Below are 21554 nucleotides of genomic sequence, written 5' to 3'. Positions count from 1 at the left end.
CATCAATACCATGGCCACGAATTAATGTAAAAAGAAGTCATTACCATTTATATTTTCTATTTATAGTTTTATACTTTTCCTTCTTAGCCCTTCAAATTTGCCAGTTAGCTAACTTTGCGCTCCGAACAACTGTGGTCCTTAGGCTCCGCCCACGGAAGTTTAACTTAACCATGACAGAATTTCTGCCTCCAAGAAGTGTTTGTATATTAAATAAAACGGGATCCGGAAACTACTTTTAAATTTCCCCCACCCCATCTCCACTTACCTTCTTCTCCAGGCCAGCCCCCAAACCCCAAACCAGGCCACCCCACCCCGCTCCGCCCCATCTGCGGCTCCTGGCACTAACCTGGGTTGTAGTTTCTCTGTCCAGCATCGGGGGCGACGTGGAGAGAGGTCTTGGGACTTTCAAGGGGACTTCCTCCTCCATCTCCTTCCACCGTCCGGTTCCTTGTACTCTCCAGTTGAAAGAAGAGTCACCATGGGTGTCGTGGGTCTCGGCTCAGCGGCTCTCCTCCTGGCCTCCATGGTTGCTCTCGTTGGCCTTTGCACCGCCCGCTCGGACGCGCCCCGGGGAGTCGCGCTCCCGTTCGTTTTTGACCCCAAAGCGAGGTGCGAGCCTCCGTGCAAACACGCAGGAATCTGCATCCGAAACAACACATGCTTCTGCTCCCGGGGCTATGAAGGAGAGACCTGCCAGTATGGTGATGTTACAACCTTTTGTCTGTTTCCTTCTAGAGAAGACCCTAGGATTAAGGAAATGTATTAATGCATGAATAAACTGAACTGTAGGCAGTGATGTAGTGGTGAAGTAAAAGGTGGGTTAAATATTACCTCTAATAAGGCAAACAACCACCAATATAAACAAAAATAAATTTATGGTTTCCCTCTTAAAAAACCCAGTCCTATAACTTCCAATAACTATAACCTGCCAGTATGATGATACAACCTTTTGTCTGTGTTTCTTTCTAGAGAAGACTCTAAGCTTATGGACATTTATTTATTTATGATAGGTTACATACATACTGTAGGCAGTGATGTAGTGGTAAATAAAAAGGTGGGTTAACTATGACCGCAAGTTATTATAAGGCAAAACAGAAAAAGAAAAACATTTTCAGAAAAATATATATGTATGCTTCATAAACACCCTGATCTATAATGCTGAATTTATGTTATGAAGATTTATGCCAAGAGGTAACAAAAGTTAAACTAATTTTAGGTGTGTTTACCCTACACTACATCCCTGAATATAGCCCAATCTGAATGTTTGGAAAAGGGTATTGAATGTATTTCATAGTGTTCATTTCCAAAACGTGAAATAGACAATATGGGAGGAAATACCTGAAACTCTAAAATACACAGGATCCAGTCTAAGTGCTATCATTTGTCAACCAAGGAGTGAAGTTACATACAGTCCTATAATAATAACTTAAATTGTCATAATTTGTCATAATTTTGTGCTACTGGTCATTCTGTAAGAGTGTCACTTTTTCAAATGTCTAATTTTGTAATGAAACTCTTCAAATAAACCCCTTCAGAGTTGTCAGAATCCTGTATGTTCTTGTGTTGAATGCAGCCAACTGTTACCCCAAATGTAAGAATGGAGGAGCGTGTCTTCGCCCTGGGAAATGCAGATGCCCTCCTGGATATGGAGGAAGATACTGCCACAAAGGTATAGTCATGTTGCTTTTTAGAAGTTGTTTTGGAACGACTTAGAAATAACAGGATAAACAGTTGTGAATTTATTGACAGAGTCTAATGATTGTGTGATTTGGATGCATAGAGAGAACATAGCCTGCAATCTAAACTTTTCATTTTAGGCTTTCATTTTTTTGTCTGTATGTTTTTAGATAGTTGTAGCCAGTGTGGAAGTCCCCTTTTCATGCATTTATCCTGCATTTGTCCTGCATTAATACTGCAGAAAATAGAGCAAAACTTGATTTTTCTCATAATTCCTCTTGGGGATGGAGCAAAAGTGCAGCAGTAGTTCAGCAAGCATGCAGGAGGAAGTGCAACTTCTACAATGGTTACATCTATGAATGCTGTACAGGTGGTGACATAAAATAGCCCACTGTCAGTCAATATATCAAACAGTATATCAGTCAAAACAGTGGAAGACAGGTGTAGCCAATCTCTTATCAATAGCACTGTTGATAGGTGTGTATTGTATCTGTTTTGGCAGTGACGTGTGAAGGCGGATGTTGGAACGGAGGGGATTGCATCGCTGTCAACGGAGTGGCCAAGTGCATCTGCCCCTCTAGCTGGTCCGGCTCCAAATGCCAAGAGGGTCTGTTTATAGCCCTATCTAATTACCCTATTAGCACCAAAGGTCAAAGTCACCAAATGGGAGCAGTCTCTCTCTCAGCTGGAGCTATTCATCAGCAGTAGCCAACTAAAACATTTCCGTCATATGGAGCTTAAAGCTAATGCTTTTCCAGTTCCAAGTTACTGTCAACATGGGAAACAACATGTACTGCAAAAATCCATCTAGTAATCGTTAATGAGATTTACATTGCATGTCCTGTGGATGGTGATGTATGAGCATCAGATTGGAGATTTAATTATACAAACATTTCTCAGAGGTGGAGCTGCTCTGGAGGCAGAAATAACCTGATTGGTTGAGTTAAACGTCAAGACCTGTTATTAACTGAAAAATTCAGCCTAGCCATACTAAGTTATCCAGAGCACAGTTAGCTAACTTGCGCTCTGAAAAACTGTGGTTCGTTGGCTCCACCCACTGAGGTTTAACTCAACCAATGAAATTATTTCTGCCTCCAGAGCAGCTCTGCCTCCAAGAAACGTTTGGAACCTATAACTAAAAGTCCAATCTGCTTCCTGGCATGTTGAGAATGTGTTACTGTGGTTTGTTCCCCAGCGATTTGTCCCCAAGGCTGCAGGAACGGGGGAAGCTGTGTGGCTCCAGGAATCTGCAGCTGTCCAGAGGGTTGGCTGGGGGGGGCGTGCCATACTGGTGAGTTCAAACTGGGCCTGACCCACCCGCTCTGTACTGACCCATTCACTACATGCATGCTATAATTTCATGTTGGCGTTTCACAATTTAGCATAATTGTATCATTTCACCTCAGTGTCTCTCCCCCTTTGCCCCTTTAAACATACAGAGTCCCACATACAAAGACAAAGAAATAAACACACTAGCACTCTCAAATGCATCAATGTACATTCTCTCTCTCTCTCTCTCTCTCTCTCTCTCTCTCTCACTCACACACACACACACACACACATATCCACATTATCCCCTCTCCTCCAAACTCTATTCAGTTTTACCCCAGTATCCCCTGGATCCCAATAAACTGTCTCTCTCCCCATCTTACCTAGAAGACTAACTTTACAGAAATCAGTCTGTCAGCAGATGCAGATGATGTAAAATGTATGTAGTTGTGTACTGGGGGATAAGTATGCCACCTGGCATGTATAGTAAACTTCTCCCTTGGAAAGTTTTCACCTCAGTATTTTTCCAGACCCAGACAAATTTATGAGCTCTTCTCACCTCCTTGGCCAGTTGCTGGATTTGTAGTGTGAGGTTTCACTAGCTCTTATTTCCTTTTTTTCATACATTTTACAGATGATTAACTCTTTTTTTCCCCTCTCCTCCACTTGTGTCTCTTTGTCTTTCGACTCTAGCTGTTTGCAGCCGGCCCTGCCTGAATGGAGGGAAGTGTATTTCTCCGGAGAAATGCCGCTGTCGCCCCCCTTACTCCGGCCCTCGCTGTGAGGAGAGGAGAAAGTTCCACTAGTGCGACTCTGACAGGGTCAAAGGTCAATGAGGCCCAATCGGTGGCTTTAAGTTTATGTGGACTATTACTACATTCTTTAGCTGGTGCTTAGGTAGTTTTTACCTTTTTTACCATATGTAATGTCTTTTTTTTTTTTAAACCATTGAACCTGTGTTAACATTATCATTTGACTGTATAAACATGCTATGTACTATACTGTATTTTGTTATTAAATGAATAAAAGTTGTGTGATTTGTGTGCATCTGTTTGATCACGAATATTCAATCTGCAGTCAAACTACATTCAACAGAAGGAAAGACAGATATTGTGTATTTTTTTTATTTTGTCACATGTAATTTATAACAACACAATGTAATCTGGTCTTGATATAAACTTTTCGCATTAACAAAAAAACAGAAACCTACATACAACTCCAACAGGTGATCATTTGATGTATATCTGTTTGGTAACAGTTTAAGTGAGGCAGGCCCGATCAAACAATACATTAGTAAAAACAAAAAGAAAAATAGACAAATGCACTTTTTCATTATATCTCATCATATTCAGTCTAAAACAAGTTACTGATGTGTACCATCTAAGTTAGTCGTAATGAATAAAGCAGACTAAAATGTGTTTTTCTCATGAGCAAGAAACAAACAGTGCACATTAGCTTTGGTAAAAGTTAGATCAAGCTATACTTTGGCTAAATCTGTAACATGGTAAACTACACAATACAAAATGTGGGAACTAAAAGCTTTCCGGTATGCAGAAACAGTCTACTGCTTATCAATGAATCATCATATATTCCTATCTGATTCATTTGTCGTTTACTTCTTTTACATAATACTGTGCAGTAACACTCATACACTGTATAAACTCTCTGCATAAGCACTGCTGTGTAGTTTTATGCATATAACAGATGTGTGTTACCTTGAGCCATGAGGTAGTGATATACAGGGACAAAAAGACAAGTGCAATATATCAAGTCCCTCTGTTAGTGTTCAACTGTGCACACACCCACACACACATACACAGCACCCACACACACACCTATACACACATCCACACATCCACACACACACACACACACACCTTATGGTGCTCTTCTTGCTTTGTGCATTTTGTAGCCTCTTTCATTCCATTTTTTGTTCCATTTCCATCATGCTTGTGGTGCCTGTAAAGACGCAAAGGGCAATAAAATGAAATGAGCTTTTAATATATTGCGGTAAAAAAAAAAAAAAAGAATAAGACATATTTCATATTTAGACATTTTTCAATACATAATCACATGCCATTGGTGGAAGCTTTTATCCAAAGTGGGTTACAGTATCATAAGTGCATTTTTTAGCATGCGTGGCCCCAGAGGGAAAGGACGCCCTGACCCTTGCGTTATTAGTGCCATGCTTTTCCCACTGAGCTATACAGGGCCATATACACTCACCGGCCACTTTATTAGGTACACCGGCTCATCATCTGTGCTATAGCCCATTTATCATAAGGGCCAACAACGTGTGTGTTCTGAGATGCCCCTCTGCACATCACTGTTGTAAAGACTGTTATTGGAGCATTTGTGGCCTTTCTGTTAGCTTGAACAAGTCTGCCCATTTAACAAGGAGTTTTCAGCCGAGTTTTCGACTGGATGTTTTTTTGTTTCTCGCACTATTCTCTGTAAACTCTAGACTCTAGAGACTGTAGTGCATAAAAAGCTGTATCTGAGATGCTGAACCACCACATCTGGTACCAACACTCAGATCATGGTCAAAGTGGCTTAGATCACGCATCTCGCCCATTCTAATCTAAACATAAACCACTTCACCATGTCTGCATGCGTTATATATATTGAGTTGCTGCCACATGATTCGCTGTTTGGAGGAGCAGGCTATTTGCGCTAATGAGCAGATGTGCCTAAAAAAGTGGCCGGTGAGTGTACATGAAATGTGACCCCACTGCTGACCTTTATTGCGCAGGTGAGGCCCTTGTAGCCTTTGCGGCAGTGGCAGTACTCAGGCAGGACACACCTCCCTCCGTTCAGGCACCGCTGTTTACAGATGGCTGAGGAGAGAATCGATATTTGGGAGAACTGTTGTCAGATGTTGTGAGAAAATGAGGAAAGGAAAGTCTTAAGAGGTCAGCTATTCCTTATAGAGACAAGCAGAGAAGTGGAAAAAACCCCAAACAAACAAAACCAAGAAACCAGAACATGCTAGCAGGATACACACAATATATTCCCATCCTATCCACGTGTTTTTAAATCAACAGTAAATCAAAACATCTGTTATTATTATTTTGTTAGCCTGACATGAAGTTATCCATGTTGACTTTTACATATTTGCCTGTTTCCTCTGTCAACAGACTGAAAAATTGTATTATTAATAACTTTGTTTTGCTAACAGTCATAAAAAAAGACTTGTAGAATGGCAGACAAGTTAGATGTGCCCATGCAAGTCCAGACTCTTACCTATGGTCAAAAAGCTGGACTCCATATATAATACTGCAGTGTAACAGTATTATCGTATTATCAGTACTCACGTGTTTGACACTGAAGTCCCTCCCACCCGATGGGACAGTGGCAGGTGTTGGGTCCCACACACTCACCGCCGTTCTTACACTTCTGCAGACACACCGCTACACACAGGACAGAGAGGGATGCATGAAAATAGCTTACAGCAGGGTGGATAACCTTTTTTGTTTTTGGCACCAGATCTACAGTACTTTATCTCTGACTGGGCTGCAGTGATGTATCAGCACCAGTGATGTGGATTCAGTGAAAACCATAACCTTCTTCATAACCAGAATTATGCAAGCATGAAATCAGCAATTTTATATTGATTATACAAGTATAAATAAGGAGAGAAGCATTACCCAAATTGGTATTCCTATTTAAAATAATAAAACATTTAAGTTTTGGGAACTTCAAAAGACTGATGACATTTTTCTATCATTCCTATCTAGCTCAGTTACTGAGAGCATTAAAGCGGCACTAGGCAACTTTGTACTTTGGCGACCCCAAGTGGCAGCAGGAGATAACCATTTGAATTTTTTAAATTACAAGGACTTCATTACCTAGAAATCATGTAATATGACATCAGAGGACTGTGCACTCCTCGGACCTAAATTTCTTCTTCATAGTGACTGGTGTGGGTGAAGAAGGCGATAAAAAGACTTTTCACAGCAGCTTCAACCATCGTTGGGTGAGTCCAGCTTTTTCGTGACAGAGTGATCTCTCACTGCTGTTTAGGAGAAAGTTTTATATTTCGCTCTTATGTTTGGATTTGCCTTCCAGTGACCCTACCGGATTATCTGAATTTCATTTGGGCAAAAAGGACAAATCTACGGCGTCTCAGTTAGAGAGGATGGGTCGCTCTTCTTTGTTGCAGCGCCAATTTGTGATTTAGACGGATGTGACAGGTGTATTTTTCCATAAAAATGTTGCCTAGTGCAGCTTTAACACATGATTTCAAAACATTCTAAAAATCAAATGATAGGTATTCAAAATTTTGGGAGTGCAGATACCATTGCTCGGCCTGGGGCTTTCATATTACCTCAGATGCATTTGGTCTACATAGATAATGCATGGAGCCACTCACGTATGTTACACCTCTTCCCCCTCCAGCCTGAGGCACAGGAGCATGTGTTGGGACCCACACACTTGCCCTTGTTCATACACATTGGCTCACACACACCTGGAACACATTTATTTATACATTAGATGGCAGTATTTTGCGCTGTGAGCTGCTAGCGGCAACAAATTCAAATAAGGCTGAGGTCAACCATGCAGGCGATAGTGTTGCTTACTCTTTTGACACCTTTTTCCTGTGTAGCCCTCGGGGCAGGAACACACATTGTTTCTCATACACTGACCTCCGTTCTTACAAGGGGGGCTGCATACAGCTGAAACACACAACATTAAGACTGGGTCAGCTGCAGGAACATTGATATTATACTATTGTTCAGTTGCTGATACAGTAATATTCATTCAAATGTAGGATATCAGGAGGAATGTCGCACACAGCTAAAAACTAACCTTAACTATATCTATATAGATTGGACTGAGCTAAACCTAACCGCGTTTTAAACATTTAAATTGAGTCAGCTGCTGCTACAACATCAATAGAATCTACAACTGCTTGTATATGGACATAATGTGAAACTGTGCATGGGATAAGAACGTCATTTCTCATCATTTTGTACTTCTGGACTCTGTAAGAATGGACTGAGGGAAAGTCTTATTGAACAATTAAACCCATGACCAAACTGTGCAAAGACGATAAAATTTCATTACAGGGTTTATAGGCTTTATGTATCTGTGGTCAGGGAGGAACCTCCATCATATCAGAGGGGGACTGACCAATATCTGATATTTAATACAAATCCAGTATCAGCAAATATCGGTCTAACCCTAATTGTAACTATACTGAAGACCCTCAGCTGTTAACCTACCACTTGCAAGGCCATTCTTTGCACCTTCTGGTGGCTGAAACAGGAACTAGATTTGAATTTTACACACAATTCCCCTAAAAGGTGGAGTAAAAACTACAGGAACACTAATAGTGCATGTGGGACTTTTACCACGGCGACATGTATTCCTCACACTTACCGATCTGACACTGGGAGCCATAGAAGCCACTGGGGCAGGCACAGATGTTGGGCTTAATGCATGTTCCTCCATTCAGACAGACAGGGTTACAGACAGCTGTGGAAGGTACAGGGAACCACATCCAGACTTCATATTAATCGATATAATGACAGATGTGCAGTAATGTCAAAAGCATGCACGCTCTTTTTCAACAAGATCCTGCTTCACGCTCATTAAGGCTCCGTTCACACTGCAGGCCTTCATGTTCAATTTAAACTGCTGCTCATGTCTGATTTGTTTGGATGAGTTTTCATATCTATCCGAGGATGTAGCCCGTATCTGATGCCAATGTGAACTGACTGGTGATGTCGTGTGCACAGAGTAGCAATAACAAAAGCTGTCACATCTGTTTTTGTACCGACGCTACTCCCGCTTGTTTTGAACACATTTCGGTTACGGCGTGTGCCTTCGAGTGACTGAATTGAGGCGTCTCCCCAAATACCATCTATATCTCTGTCTTTCCATTGTTGTGTCTCGTTGTCCTCCATGCTCATGCTGACTCAGCTGAGCTGCCATGGCGCCTGACGTAAGATTACTTTTTGTCGTGGGAAAGTTTACAAATTCCCATTAAAGTCACATGCCTCAGGGTCTGATTTTGTACTTCATATCCATGTGTCCATGTGATCCAGATTGGAATTGAAAAAATGCGACTCCATGCAGCTTTTTGCTGTTCACACTGATTAGAAAATATCACACGAGGGAGCAATCTGAATTGAGACACTTTCACCTGCAGTGTGAACGTAACCTTCATTACACGTGTTCACACCTTACATTGATCTGAATTACCTGAGTAACATGTGGGTCCGTACCAGCCAGGCTTGCACTTGCAGACATCAGGAGAAATACACTCGCCTCCATTTTCACAGTGCCTGTTACACACCACTGTGTAGGGAGACACATGATTATTGTATACACACCTATTCCAAAACTCAACAATAACTTAATACTTAATACGGTTTGTTTACCACACGGGTCAATGGAAGTGCCAAAAAGTTTAGACAATCACAGAAAAAGTATTTGAAAGTCAATTTGTAAAAGTTTTTCTGTGAATGACAACTTTCCTGACACTATCTGAATTGTTAAACCCTCCCCATCTGATCCTATATTACAGATTAGAGCAGTAATCTGCAACATATAAATAAAAGAACACAAATTAGCACTTTAATACAAATTGTAAACACATTCCAAAACGTTTCATCAGGTCAGAATAGTTAAATCATCTCTCACTGATTTCACATCTGGGTCCCACGTAGCCGTAGGGGCAGGTGCAGAGGTTTCTGGCCAGGCAGGTTCCTCCGTGCTGACAGGGCGGCTCGCAGCTCGCTGCACGCCGACGCGGGGTCGTAAAAACAACACGAGCGTCCTCATCAGTATCCCGCGAGCGAGGAAATACGGGCATGTCAGCATGTTGGATAAGTGCGAATACGAGTTCAGCTTACCTTCCTCACAGGTGGGCCCGCTGTAGCCCACAGGACACTCACACACATTAGGTTTCACACACTTCCCCTGGTTCCTGCAGTCGGGTCGGCACACCGCTGAGAGGGAAGGAAGAAAAAATTGTGACTCTCTGACAAATAAAAAATGAGTCACAGAGGTAAAGCAGCGAAATCTTCTAGGGAGGTTTAATAGTAATGAGTCATAACGGGAATGAACCACAGTGTGCAGAATATTCCAAGGTTTAATGTCTTAAAACCGTGGATCTGGGCTCAAAATGGGCTGCAGGGCTTCTGTCAGAGTAATACGATTTAATGAATCTGAGTCCTGGCGCAAAAATAAATGTACTTATTTTGTGTCATAGCTGGGGCTCGTTTACCGATTCTGGTGCCATTTTCGATTCTTCTTATCGATCTGATTCTTTATCGATTCCCTTAACAATTCCTACTGTATACATTTTCAGGGGTAAAAGTCTACATACAGCTTTAGTGGAGCTAACTTTGTTTTATTACTCAAGACAGACATTTCTGTGTAGAGTTACTTTTGTCTCAGTTACTTTTCAAAACAGCTAAGGCACATATGGCATAATGCCTTACTTTAGAGAACAAAATACAATTGGAGTGTATTTACCACACAGAAAGGGTCGAAAAGGTGAAGAGAGAAGCATCCAGCTGTTCAAAATGCTTAATGATCGATAAGAGGTATCGTTAGTGCAGTCGCTTATCGATTCCGGTGAATTAGATCCGGTTCTCCATACCCAGCCCTAGTCATAAGCTGAAAAATGTTTAAGAACCCATGTTAAATCAAACCTCCCTCTCACCTATATGGCAGTTGTATCCCGTGTAGCCTTCCCTGCAGGTGCATGTGTTGGGCAGACTGCATTCCATATTCTTCCCACACTGATACCTGCAAACAGCTGAAACAAACCACATGAAGATGTTTGAAGGCATCCATCCGTGACGGCATTACAGTTCTCCAGGATCTGTTATCCATGCACTTCTAATGCGCTGTGAGGGCAATTTGCACATTTTGTTGCACTCCAGTTGCTTGAGCTAAGAGTGCAGATTTTACGTCTTATTCACTAAGAAATTCATACAAATCAAGCTGTGGTGCAAACAACCCCTTGAAAAGAACACAGAACAAAGCAAACAGAGCCTTGCACCCTGAAGGCTCTTTATAATTGGAGTGTTTTCTGATCTGAACTGAGATTCAAGGGACAGAAAACTCTCTCTTTTTTTGCGACAATGCCTGCGTCTTACAGCAGCCATTCTGAATCAAAAGGCTCTTTAAACTCTCACATGTGCTACAATCATTTGGGATGTTGAAGCTGATGTAAAGTGTTAATGAATAGGGCATGCATTTCAATTCACTTGATTTGTACAGCCTTGCCGACAAATAAATACAAAATAAAACAAAAAAGACAAAAAAAAAAGACAAAATAATGAGATTCGCATATAATTTATGCATGACCATGACAGGCGCAAAGAGGTTTTAATTTTTGGCCAGCGCTATTAGGCAGCTTTCCCCTCATTTGTGAATAGCATGACATTCTGATTTGGACATTTTAGTGCCATAGCCTCCGCTCTTCCCTGCTCAAACCTTTACTGACTCTGGGCCTGAATGAACATACATAAAGCATAGTTCACTGCCAATAGTATGCCTTGCAGTTGTCTTTTTGTACTTATTATGTGAAGTGCTGTACGTCCCCATGTCTAATTCACTACTGCAGTTTGGACCCACCTGATTGAATGTACTATGTTTTTCATTCTCTTAAAGCCATTTTGATCTAAAGGCTTCTGCTTAAATGCTTGAAATTTGTTTCTTAGACAAATATAAATAGTGAAGTTGATCCTATGTATGAATTTCTTTCCAAAGCCTTTTGTCTTTCCATCAAGGCAAAGGGCGGCTACTTTAAAGAATCTAAAATATAAGATAGTTTTGATTTGTTTAACACTTTTTTGGTCACTGCATAATTCCATTTGTGTTATTTCACAGTTTTGATGTCTTTACTTTTATTCTAAAATGTGGAAAACAGTAAAAATAAAGAAAAATGCACATTTCATTGTACTCAGCAAGCCATTATAAGATGGCTACCTTTACATGTGATTCCATCCCCGGTGTAGCCATAAGGGCAGCGGCCACACCTGAAGGACCCGGTGACGGTGGGCTCACAAGGCACACCGGAGAAGCAGGGAGAGTCGGCGCAGGTCACCGGGTGAGACGGTGACCCCCATCTGACCCCGGTGGAGAGGTCAGGGGTCAGATGCTCCTCCCCGCTGGGCTGCCCTCTGTGGACGGCGGGGGTGAAAACCCTGGTGACGGTCTGGTTCTGGGGGCTCGCCGTGGTTTTCCTGTCGACGGAAGACGCTCTCCTTGTACTAGAGATGGTCGTCTCTGGTTTAGTCCTCGCGTCAGGGTGTCTTCTGGGTAATGTGGGAGAGGAGGAAGAGGAGGTGGTGGGAATTTCCTTGCTGGAGTTTGGTTCTGCTCGACCGGTGGCTGTTCCCTGCCCTGTAAAACACTGGAAGTTAGAGGATACGGCTTGAAAATGAACACAAATACAGCCTTGAGACAAATTAAAGCATCCAACTCTTAAGCCTCCTCAGCAGAATAAACACTGAATTAGGAAATAATTTCTTTCTAACCAATACTAATGACATTAGGTTTTGGTTTATTTCTTTTTATTTCTTTTTAAGTGATAAAAACTGCTAAAAGAATTAATAAATACAGACTGCGAGATAAAGGAACCTAAAAATGTCTCACCCAAAAGGGAGGAGAGACATGTTGCTTATAGAACGGTGAAAATGTCTCAAGCCGTGATGACTCCAACTTTGTTTACAATTTGAAAGGTGATGTATGTAAAATTAACTAGTATTTAACTGCATACAATTCCTATTAAATGGAAAAAAAAATCAGTGGCAAGGCAAACATTCAGCTAAATACCAAAAATGTAATGTAATGTAAATTAATCTTGAGTGAACATTTAATAAAATGTTCTACCTCTCTCTTAAGCTCTTATTTTTTCCCTGGGCATTTCCCTGCTGTATATAATCATTCCAGGGTCATATGAATATTTTGTTCCATCTGTTGTCATCTCTCTGTGGCTCAAACCCTTGCACTCTTTATGATTGTTTGCTTTTAATGATGGTGATCTAGGAATTGAAGTGTATTCTACTGTTGCACTCTGGGTAAGAGCATCGGCTAAAATGCCAAAAACATAAATGTAATGTTAATATTTATTTCTGTTAACAACGGTTACATTTGCATATGCACAATAACGCACGTGTGATCTGAGCGAGACAATAGTGTGATTAAGCCGTTAACATGATTCTATAAAGTGAGTAGTGACAGCTCCCCTAATAATCTTTATGTTGTTATTGTGAGTATTTTCTTTTCGAGCTGGGCTGACAGAACAACATGAGCTGCATCACCAACTGCACATGATGTGCAACTTAATCACATCGCACTGCATTCACATTTTTGTATGCATGTAAACTTTTTCTATCCAGGGACAATGATGCCAACAAGATTATGAATGGCTGCCTACTAAGACTAAGGATTAATAATTTAAAAAAAGCAATATTGACAACTGCAATTCCCAGAATGGAAGAGGCTGCCTTTTTGTTTTAACCAGAGATAAGGGTGTTCCAGATAGCATCTAAAAATAGGTATTATGTTTCTCTGACATACAAATCAAGTTGAAGAAAATGTAGATTTATTTTTCTTGGATTCAAAAGCTGCATCTACATGCATCATGCAACATAACAAAAAAACTTGATTTAAATGATTTGTTTTGTCAGCATTGTGCATCCCTAATATCTACTTTAAATTCTGTTTATATTTACCCATCACAACTGCAATATTTAACATGAAAAAAATTGCATCATTTGTCAGTATTGTGCATCCCTATCATCCCTATCATCTAATGTAATTTTTTGAATGTACAAATATACCCATACAAAGCAAACCTGCAAAGCATAAAACATGTTCACTGCTGCCCTTTCATTAGTTTCAAGGTTTTTGAAACAACTGAAACAAACTGACAGAACGGAGCGCCTCTCACCTGTAGCGCTGCTCCTGCTGCAGGTCTGTCCGTTTCCGTGGAGCCCAGGAGGACAGGGTCCACAGATGAAGCCGGCTGATACGTGGGTGCTCTCAAAGCACTGCACCCCGGGGTGACACGGCCTTCTAGTGCAAGGGGAGAGGCCAGAGGGTTTGGTTCTGCCTGAAACCTGCGGTGCCCGTGCCGGTATGGTCACCGCTTTGCCGGGAGACTCAGTGTTACCTTGGGAACGAAGGGATGACAATTGCTCTCAACTGGATGATGTAAAAGAAAATCACCTGAGGAAATTTGGACAATGGGAATTTGAACTTTTATGTATGAGTGTGTGAAAGCCAGAGAGAAAATAAGACATCCGCTCTACTGGTGAGAGGCCTCTGCACTGGATATGGCTTGAAATTGGACAAATGGACCTTGAAATGCTCTCTCTGCCTCTTAAAGCTGAATTAGATAAGTGATAATTCATTCTAGCCGAGAGGAATTAGGCTAATAAATGAAACTCTCCATCTATAAAACGAAGAGCCTGGACTTACGCGTGCAGCTTCTCCCATCGCCGCTGTAGCCGTGTGGACAGGCTCCGCAGAGGAAGGAGCCCAGTGTGTTGTTGCAGCCCGCTCCAGGGAAGCAAGGCTGGGACACGCACTCATCGATATCCTCTCTACACGTATGACCTGACAACACATGCAACAACAGACGGCATAATGCGTTACTAAATTAAATCAAAATTTAAATATTACAAATTTACTAGGAGGAGGAAAATGGGCGAGACGACTTTAAATGGAATGCAAATTAAAGGGGCAATAAGTGCGATTTTCACTGCCCCATAGCACAAATGACCATAATATATCTGTGGGGGGATTAATAAGAGTTATTGATCAATACCAATGACTCAACGATTACTTCGGTACGGAGATTTCTGGCTTTCAAAACTCATTTTCCAGACCTTTTCCTAGCACAAAACTAAAGCAAACCAAGGTGGCTTTAAAAGGATAGTAGGTCATTTAAAGTAAAATTTATATTTAAAGTAAGATTTTTACTGGGGGTCTGTGCCATAGACTGGTAAAAAAAAGCTGATCTTTGGTGCCATAAAAGGTGACATCACCTGGCACAAAAGATCAGCCAATAGCAGATGTCCATTTCAGTACCATGCTTTTTACCATTAGATGTCAGGCTTTACACAGATTTGGGTTTGGGGTGTAGTTACTGTTTAAGTAATATCTGACCTTTATCGGCCTCTGTTGGCGACTAGGATGAATTACAACAACAGTGATAGAACTCTGTGGAAGTCTATGGCACAGACCACCAGTAAAAATTGTACTTATTGCCCCTATTCTTTAAAAGACACATTGATTTGCTTCAGTTTTGTGCTATGAAAAATGCCAGGGAAAATGTACAGCCGGCGAAAAAGGGATCCACTATGAAAATCAAAGCATTCCTAAACCTTTTGTTCTCTGTAACTAAAAGGTCAAAAGGGAGCATTACATTACTGAAGGCTTTGTCTGCTGTAACTTGTCCAGTACCTGTCATTCCGGCGGGGCAAATACAGGAGAAGGAGTTGGCGCCGTCAATACAGCGGCCCAGTCTGCAGGGGTTGGGCTTACAGTCATCGATGTCCACCTCACACCTCTCCCCTCTGAACCCGTCCAGACACACACACAGGTATTCCCCGCTGCCGGCAGGGAGGTTGATGTTGGAGACACAGGAAGCTCCGTGCTGACACTCACAGGAGCGGACAGACACCTGGGAAAAACAGGGAGGCAGAGACTGTTTGTACAGCTTTAGTCTCATTTATCATTTGGACTACAGTCACCGAAGTTCATAATAGAAAAACAATGTGTTGGCAGATAGGGTGTATGTCCTGTCTGACCCTGGCAAGGTTCATGCAGTGGCAAGACAGGAAATGAAGAGACAATTTTGAAAAAAAATGACCTGAGGTTTATCATTTACTATTGCTAAAATAGTGAGAATCCAATCTATTAAAGACCTGTTCAGGGTGTTTCCCTGCCTGAATAAGAATAAGTGAGTAAAGAAAATGAATGAATGAATGAATGAATGAATGAATGAATGATTTTGTTAGCCAAGAACTTATGTAACCTACTATGATATGAAAAAATCAGGTTTTTGCTATCAAATCATTTTGTAAAAGTAGGTGTCAGTTTTGTCAGTTGTTGGATATCTCATTATCTCATTTTTCAAAAAGTCTAGATCGATAATTGCTTATTTCTTTATTTAAGAGTCGTTTAAGAGACCATCCCATAACTAAAGGTATAACTCACAAAAATAACTCACAGTTAACATGAGTCCATAAACAGCCAAATAAATGATGAATGAACATCATGAGCTCCCTCTAGTGGGTAATAAGTAGAAATCACATAAATCTCAAATGACCCATTTCTATCCAGGGACAAGGATAACAACCTCAGTGTGTCAAACTAAATGGTTGCCTACTACGGTTGCATGATTAATGTATATATATATATATATATATACATAAAGAAATATTCACAACTTCAATTCGCAGAATGCAAGAGGCTGCATGGAAGTGTGTTCCAGTCTCTTAAAATAAGTAACCTGGTGTTGCTGCAAAATCCCTGACCTACAAATCAAGTTGAAGAAAATCTAGAAATATTTTCCTCTGATTCAAACCAGGCAAATGCAATATTCAACATAAAACTTGATTTAAATGATTTACAACTTAAATAATCTTTTGTTAAAATCATGCATCCCTAATGTCTACTTTAAATTATATGTAGGCTACATTTTTGTCAACGTGAAGTATTACGTAATTTCAATCAGGAAGACTACTTATCATTCACTCATGCTTTCTCTTTACCCAATCAGAGTTGGTGAACACTTTCCCTCTTTTCCAGAGAACCAATCAGAGTTAGCCGTCACTTCCCTCTCTTTTTCGAAGAGCCAATCGTCTAAGTGACAGGAGTATATACACATCACCTTCTATGCTATTGCCCTTCTCAGATCTATGCCGTATGCTGCTGTCATTCCAGTCGCTGTGCTTACACTGCAAGATTTCTTTGTCTGTGCATCTGTATTGCCTACTGTAATTTTTTCCACTGTACACATAAAACACATACTTGTTGGGTATGAAAGCTCATGATGTAAAGTCTCTTCAGGTTCACAACAAAAGAACAAACCCAGCAGTACCTGGACAGCGGCTCTGGTCTCAGCGTTGCAGTCGTCTGTCACAGTAAACTGGAAGGTGTGTGTGTCGGCGGTTTCAGCGGCGGCTTTCCAGATCAGCAGGCCGGCCGGAGACAGGGACGCGTCTGCAGGACCCGCTTCCAGGGTGAAGAGCACCGCCGAGCCCTCGGGGTCCCGAGCCTGGAGCTGGTAGACAAAATTCTCCCCCTGGAAGGACCGGAGACGGGACGGCAACGACTGGAGCGCCGGAGGCTCGTTCTCTGAGGGGGAAGAATGGAGGAGTGAATAAGTGAGCGGTTGAATACATGTATAAGTGAGTGAGTGGATGAATAAATGAATGAGTGAATGAGTAAGTGAGTGGTTGATTGGATGAATAGATGGGTGAGTGAGTGAATGAGTGAGGGACTTAAAGCTGCACTAGGCGACTTCGCACTTTGGCGGCCCCAAGTGACACTGGGAAAAAAATAATTTGAATTTTTTAAAATTTGAAGGACTTCATTACCCAGAAATCACATAACGTAAGCTGTGCGCTCATCAGAACTACATTTCTAAGGGTGGAGATGTTGAAAAAACATCTTTACGCAGCAGGTTTCTGTATTTCGTTTTCAATTTCTCTCTCCTCTCCTGTGTGTTTTTCCCATCATTTTTCCCACCAGTGACCATAACAACACAAGAAATGAATTTGGGCAAATAGGGCAAATCTACAGCATCTCAATTAGTGGGGATGGAACGCTCTGATTCTCTGTTGCGGCTCAAATTTGTGTTTTAGGCTGAAAAGACAGGTGTATTTTTACATAATCTCATAATTTCATTTAAATAAACAAATGAATGACTGAATGAATGAAGGCATGAACAAATGAGCGAATTAATCAATCTAGAATTTATGAGTACATGAGAATATTCTTTACCACACACTGTATATGAAGGGATACATTGCGATATTACTTAGTAAGCCTCATCAATAATCAATATACCTTGTCCTGGTATCATTATCCTCTGGATCACGGCTTTAATTCCAGTCAAGTTAATGCTGTATAAGCTGGCATTTATTCTGCACACTTACAGAACTGGGCACTGCACCATCTGACCTACTTTAAGTTGAAGGAGTAAAGTTGGTCAGAAACTATAACAATGAGGTAAGCTGTCCTCATATCAGCGCCAGGGGACTGAAGGAACTACAATGACTCCAATCTGCACAGAGCTGCTGACATTTTATCAAAACATCCTTGAGCAACTACCAGCTGTAAAATTCAGTGATGGCTATCCTCACTCTGCTCTGCTAAGTAGGCGACACACACGACTTTTTCAATCTCAGATGATGTATAAGCGCTATAACAAGACGTGTAGGTTAGAATATAAACCATCGGTCTCACTGTGTGTTATTTCTAAGAATATGAAGCAGATGTGAGGGAAAGCAGCGTTGAAAGTTTGACATTTCGATGTACATACTCTCCGCTATGGACCATGTGTATTTGGAGGAGTCCGGGCGGCATATCAGGCAAGGGCTGCTGGGATTGCGCTCCCCCTCGCCGTAACACAGGCTGTCGATGTTGCATGTTTTCTCCTGGGAAACCAAGGCAACAAATAACACAAAATGAATTTCAGTGTTTATTTCCCTTTGAAACAAACTGCCCATCATAACATAACACATGCTGCATCTTACAGTACCTTGAGTGTTTACATTTTTAGCATGGCAGCAGCCCCCAGTGGGAATACAACCGCTACCCACAGGTTCACAAAAAAAAACATGCACAAACCATCGAGACAGAACACGGCACCAGGAGAACAGGGCTGGTTTTGTTTGAACGTCCAAACGCCCCCATGACAAAATCAACCTGTACATTTGGTTTGAAGAAAACAAACCTAATTGTTTCCTGTGTTTAAGGATATCAGAGAGAGAGGAAACTACGCCAACCTCTCACACATTCAACACAGGTTGTAGGAAATGTGGTGTTTACCTCCTACCTACACTAAATTACTAACAGATCAATGGTCGCCCCCATTTCAACCGCATGATGAACGCTCTTTCCCAGCTCCTGCAGAAAACAATGTGGTTTGGTGTAATAGAAGAGCTTCATTTGAAAATGACTAAAAAAATTCAGCATCTTCTCATACAAAGTGACAGTTGGCATGAAAGTCTAGAAAGTTTAGAAATATTGACCATTCAACACATTAGAAATACTGAAACATTTGTTAACTATTTTTTTCCAACTAGATATAGAGCATTTTAGAATGAAACCCAATACCAGATCACACTTAGTAGTCATAGTGGTGATGAAAAGGCCCGTTTCCACACAAATTCACCCATCTCTGTTAAATGTCCTGCCACATAATTCCCTGTTTCTGCTGTATGTCAGTGTGTTGTTTTTTTTTTTTTTTGTCTGAGAAAATCACCCATGAAATTCAGTCAAACTTGAGCTGAAGACACACACAACACACAGTTTAGTGTTTTACAAAGCCACATGTTTTGACTTGTGTTTCTCCGGGGAAGGCTGACAGGGCATGCATGCTCTTTTTCAGCAACACCCTGCTTTACACTCACATTCACGCAGGGCTGGTGCCAGTAAAACCACAGTGTTTTACTGCTACCACTGAGCAGTGCCAGTCAGGGGTTCAGAGCCTCCGCTTAAGGCCGCTTCAGCAGTAGTTGTTATTCACTTTACACACATGCAGATTTTTTTTTTAGCTGGTCTGGGACTCTAACCAGCAACCTTCCAGTCATATGCACCTTTAGGCTACTGCCATCTCCATGTTGTACACACTGAATTTGCACAGCACAGATGGCGATGGTGCAGACAGAATAATAAAGGTGCTGAAAATGGTTCTTCGGAGTGATGTCATAGAAGAACCATTTCTGGTTCCACAAAGAACCTTTTTCTTTAAAGAACCATTTCTGCACTCCTTTGCTTAGACACCTGCATTGTGTTTTTGTTTATCTGCCCTTGTATAGCCTCATTTGAAATTGCACTATATATACTATGGAGTTTGGTTATTTTCCACATTTATGCCATCACCCATCATCTAATAACTAAGAATTAAGAACCTTTTAATATCCCAAAAGAACCATATATGGCTCTTTGGGATATTAAAAGGTTCAGAAATGGCGTCACTCCAAAGAACCATTTTGGGTTCCAGTTTGCACCTTTGTTTTTCTGTGCATGCTATAAAAAGTGATGTATAGCAGTTCAGGGCCTCGGGAGGTGCTGCATGGGGTGAGGTGATGGAGTTGGGAGCGAGGGTGAAGGCATCCCAGTTAGAGGCTGAGAGGTAAATGTATCTTTGGAGATATATTCTTACCCTGTTTATTCATCCAGCAACAACTCAACAGTACAGCAATCTTCCATCCTTGTCTACTAATGTCTATAATATTATTGCGCAATTGAAATCTCTTTTAAGACGAAGGCACACTTACCCTCAGAGTACAGAGAACTTCAGCGTTGAGGCTGCAGATCTGGCAGGCTCCGTCGTACAGAGTCAGTATCTTGGCATTACTGTAGCTGTAGCCGTCATTAGATACCTGCCAACAGCAGAGCGTTGATTACTGCGGATCACTGGGAATGAATGAGGCATTACCCATAAATAAATGTATAAATAAAGGTGAACTCAAATGCTTGATTACAGTGATTATACCTACTGCATTATCATCGCACCAATAATCACAGTAAAAAACGTCCTCTAGAGCAGTGACTCTCAACCTTTTTCATATCAAGGACCCTAATCCAGTCCACATTAGAGCCACAGACCCCCATCTGATGAGATTTTGTCTCTCGGACCCAAATCTGAGAATATTTTTATGGTCAGATGATTTAGTCCAGGGGCCAGTTGCATAAAGCTAGTTTAAGACTAGTCTAAGCCTTAGACTGGTCTTAGATTCTCAGGTTGAACTAGGCTAATTAAGACTGTCTGTTACTTAAATATTACGACTGACTTATTTTAAGGTAGGAAAGTTAGCCACCTTCCCCCTGGCTAATCTTGAGTTAAGAATTTTGTTGCTATGGCAACGAGTCGGCCTAACTGTCAGAGTGGGAAGTTTAAATACTGAAGCTGTTTCATAAGAAAGATGGCAAATCTCTGGTTTTTGGAAAGAACCTGAAGAAGAGAGAGTCTAGAGACAGAAAAAACCCATTAGAGATCTACAACAATCAAGAAGTAGTAGGAACAGGTATATATAGGTGATTATATATAAGTGTCTATAGTAATTTGACTTAAGGTCACATTTAAGTATAAGACTAGGTTTATCTTTATGCAACTGGTGAACTCCATGACTGTCTGTGTTGCAGGTAGAGAGATAACAGAGAAACTGATCAGAACAGTCATTCTGCTACATTCTCTAACTGTGTTAACTTCTTGGAAATTAAATAATGCTGAAGTTTAACAATTCATCAGTTTGCTGGGGACCCCCTGGAACCCCCTCAAGGACCCCTGGTGGTCCCTGGACCCCACGTTGAGAACCACTGCTCTAGAGTAATATGAGTTTTATACAGTGGCTAATTTTCAGACAATTTGCATTACATAAGATACATAAGAGTAAAGA

The 21554-nt window shown here is 41.2% G+C and overlaps 2 protein-coding genes across 2 annotated transcripts in view; one reads left to right on the top strand and one right to left on the bottom strand.

Moving 5' to 3' along the window:
• Window positions 1-471: 471 nt before the first annotated feature.
• Window positions 472-3911, top strand: seraf (Schwann cell-specific EGF-like repeat autocrine factor). The gene is made up of 5 exons (XM_071924396.2): window positions 472-701; window positions 1574-1669; window positions 2180-2284; window positions 2873-2968; window positions 3640-3911. The coding sequence occupies exons 1-5, from the start codon at window positions 479-481 to the stop codon at window positions 3750-3752; spliced, it is 633 nt and encodes a 210-aa protein (XP_071780497.1). The 5' UTR covers window positions 472-478; the 3' UTR covers window positions 3753-3911.
• Window positions 3912-4890: 979 nt separating this feature from the next.
• vwde (von Willebrand factor D and EGF domains) overlaps window positions 4891-21554 on the bottom strand; it is a 37241-nt gene continuing 20577 nt past the window's right edge. Inside the window, exons 15-31 of the mRNA XM_078287066.1 lie at window positions 20433-20537; window positions 18470-18584; window positions 17024-17280; window positions 15382-15601; window positions 14401-14532; window positions 13856-14086; window positions 11896-12342; window positions 10622-10717; window positions 9807-9902; window positions 9595-9690; window positions 9154-9249; window positions 8329-8424; window positions 7527-7622; window positions 7319-7414; window positions 6261-6356; window positions 5686-5783; window positions 4891-4905 (exon numbers count right to left, since the gene is read on the bottom strand). Of these exons, the coding sequence (XP_078143192.1) occupies window positions 4891-4905; window positions 5686-5783; window positions 6261-6356; window positions 7319-7414; window positions 7527-7622; window positions 8329-8424; window positions 9154-9249; window positions 9595-9690; window positions 9807-9902; window positions 10622-10717; window positions 11896-12342; window positions 13856-14086; window positions 14401-14532; window positions 15382-15601; window positions 17024-17280; window positions 18470-18584; window positions 20433-20537 (2388 nt within the window). The remainder of the gene's footprint in view (window positions 4906-5685; window positions 5784-6260; window positions 6357-7318; window positions 7415-7526; window positions 7623-8328; window positions 8425-9153; window positions 9250-9594; window positions 9691-9806; window positions 9903-10621; window positions 10718-11895; window positions 12343-13855; window positions 14087-14400; window positions 14533-15381; window positions 15602-17023; window positions 17281-18469; window positions 18585-20432; window positions 20538-21554) is intronic.

This window comes from Centroberyx gerrardi, chromosome 12, assembly GCF_048128805.1.
Source record: "Centroberyx gerrardi isolate f3 chromosome 12, fCenGer3.hap1.cur.20231027, whole genome shotgun sequence".
NCBI classification, from domain to species: Eukaryota; Metazoa; Chordata; class Actinopteri; order Beryciformes; family Berycidae; genus Centroberyx; species Centroberyx gerrardi.
The sequence above is the reverse complement of the archived record's forward strand: the minus strand, read 5'-3'. Positions and strand labels throughout refer to the sequence as shown.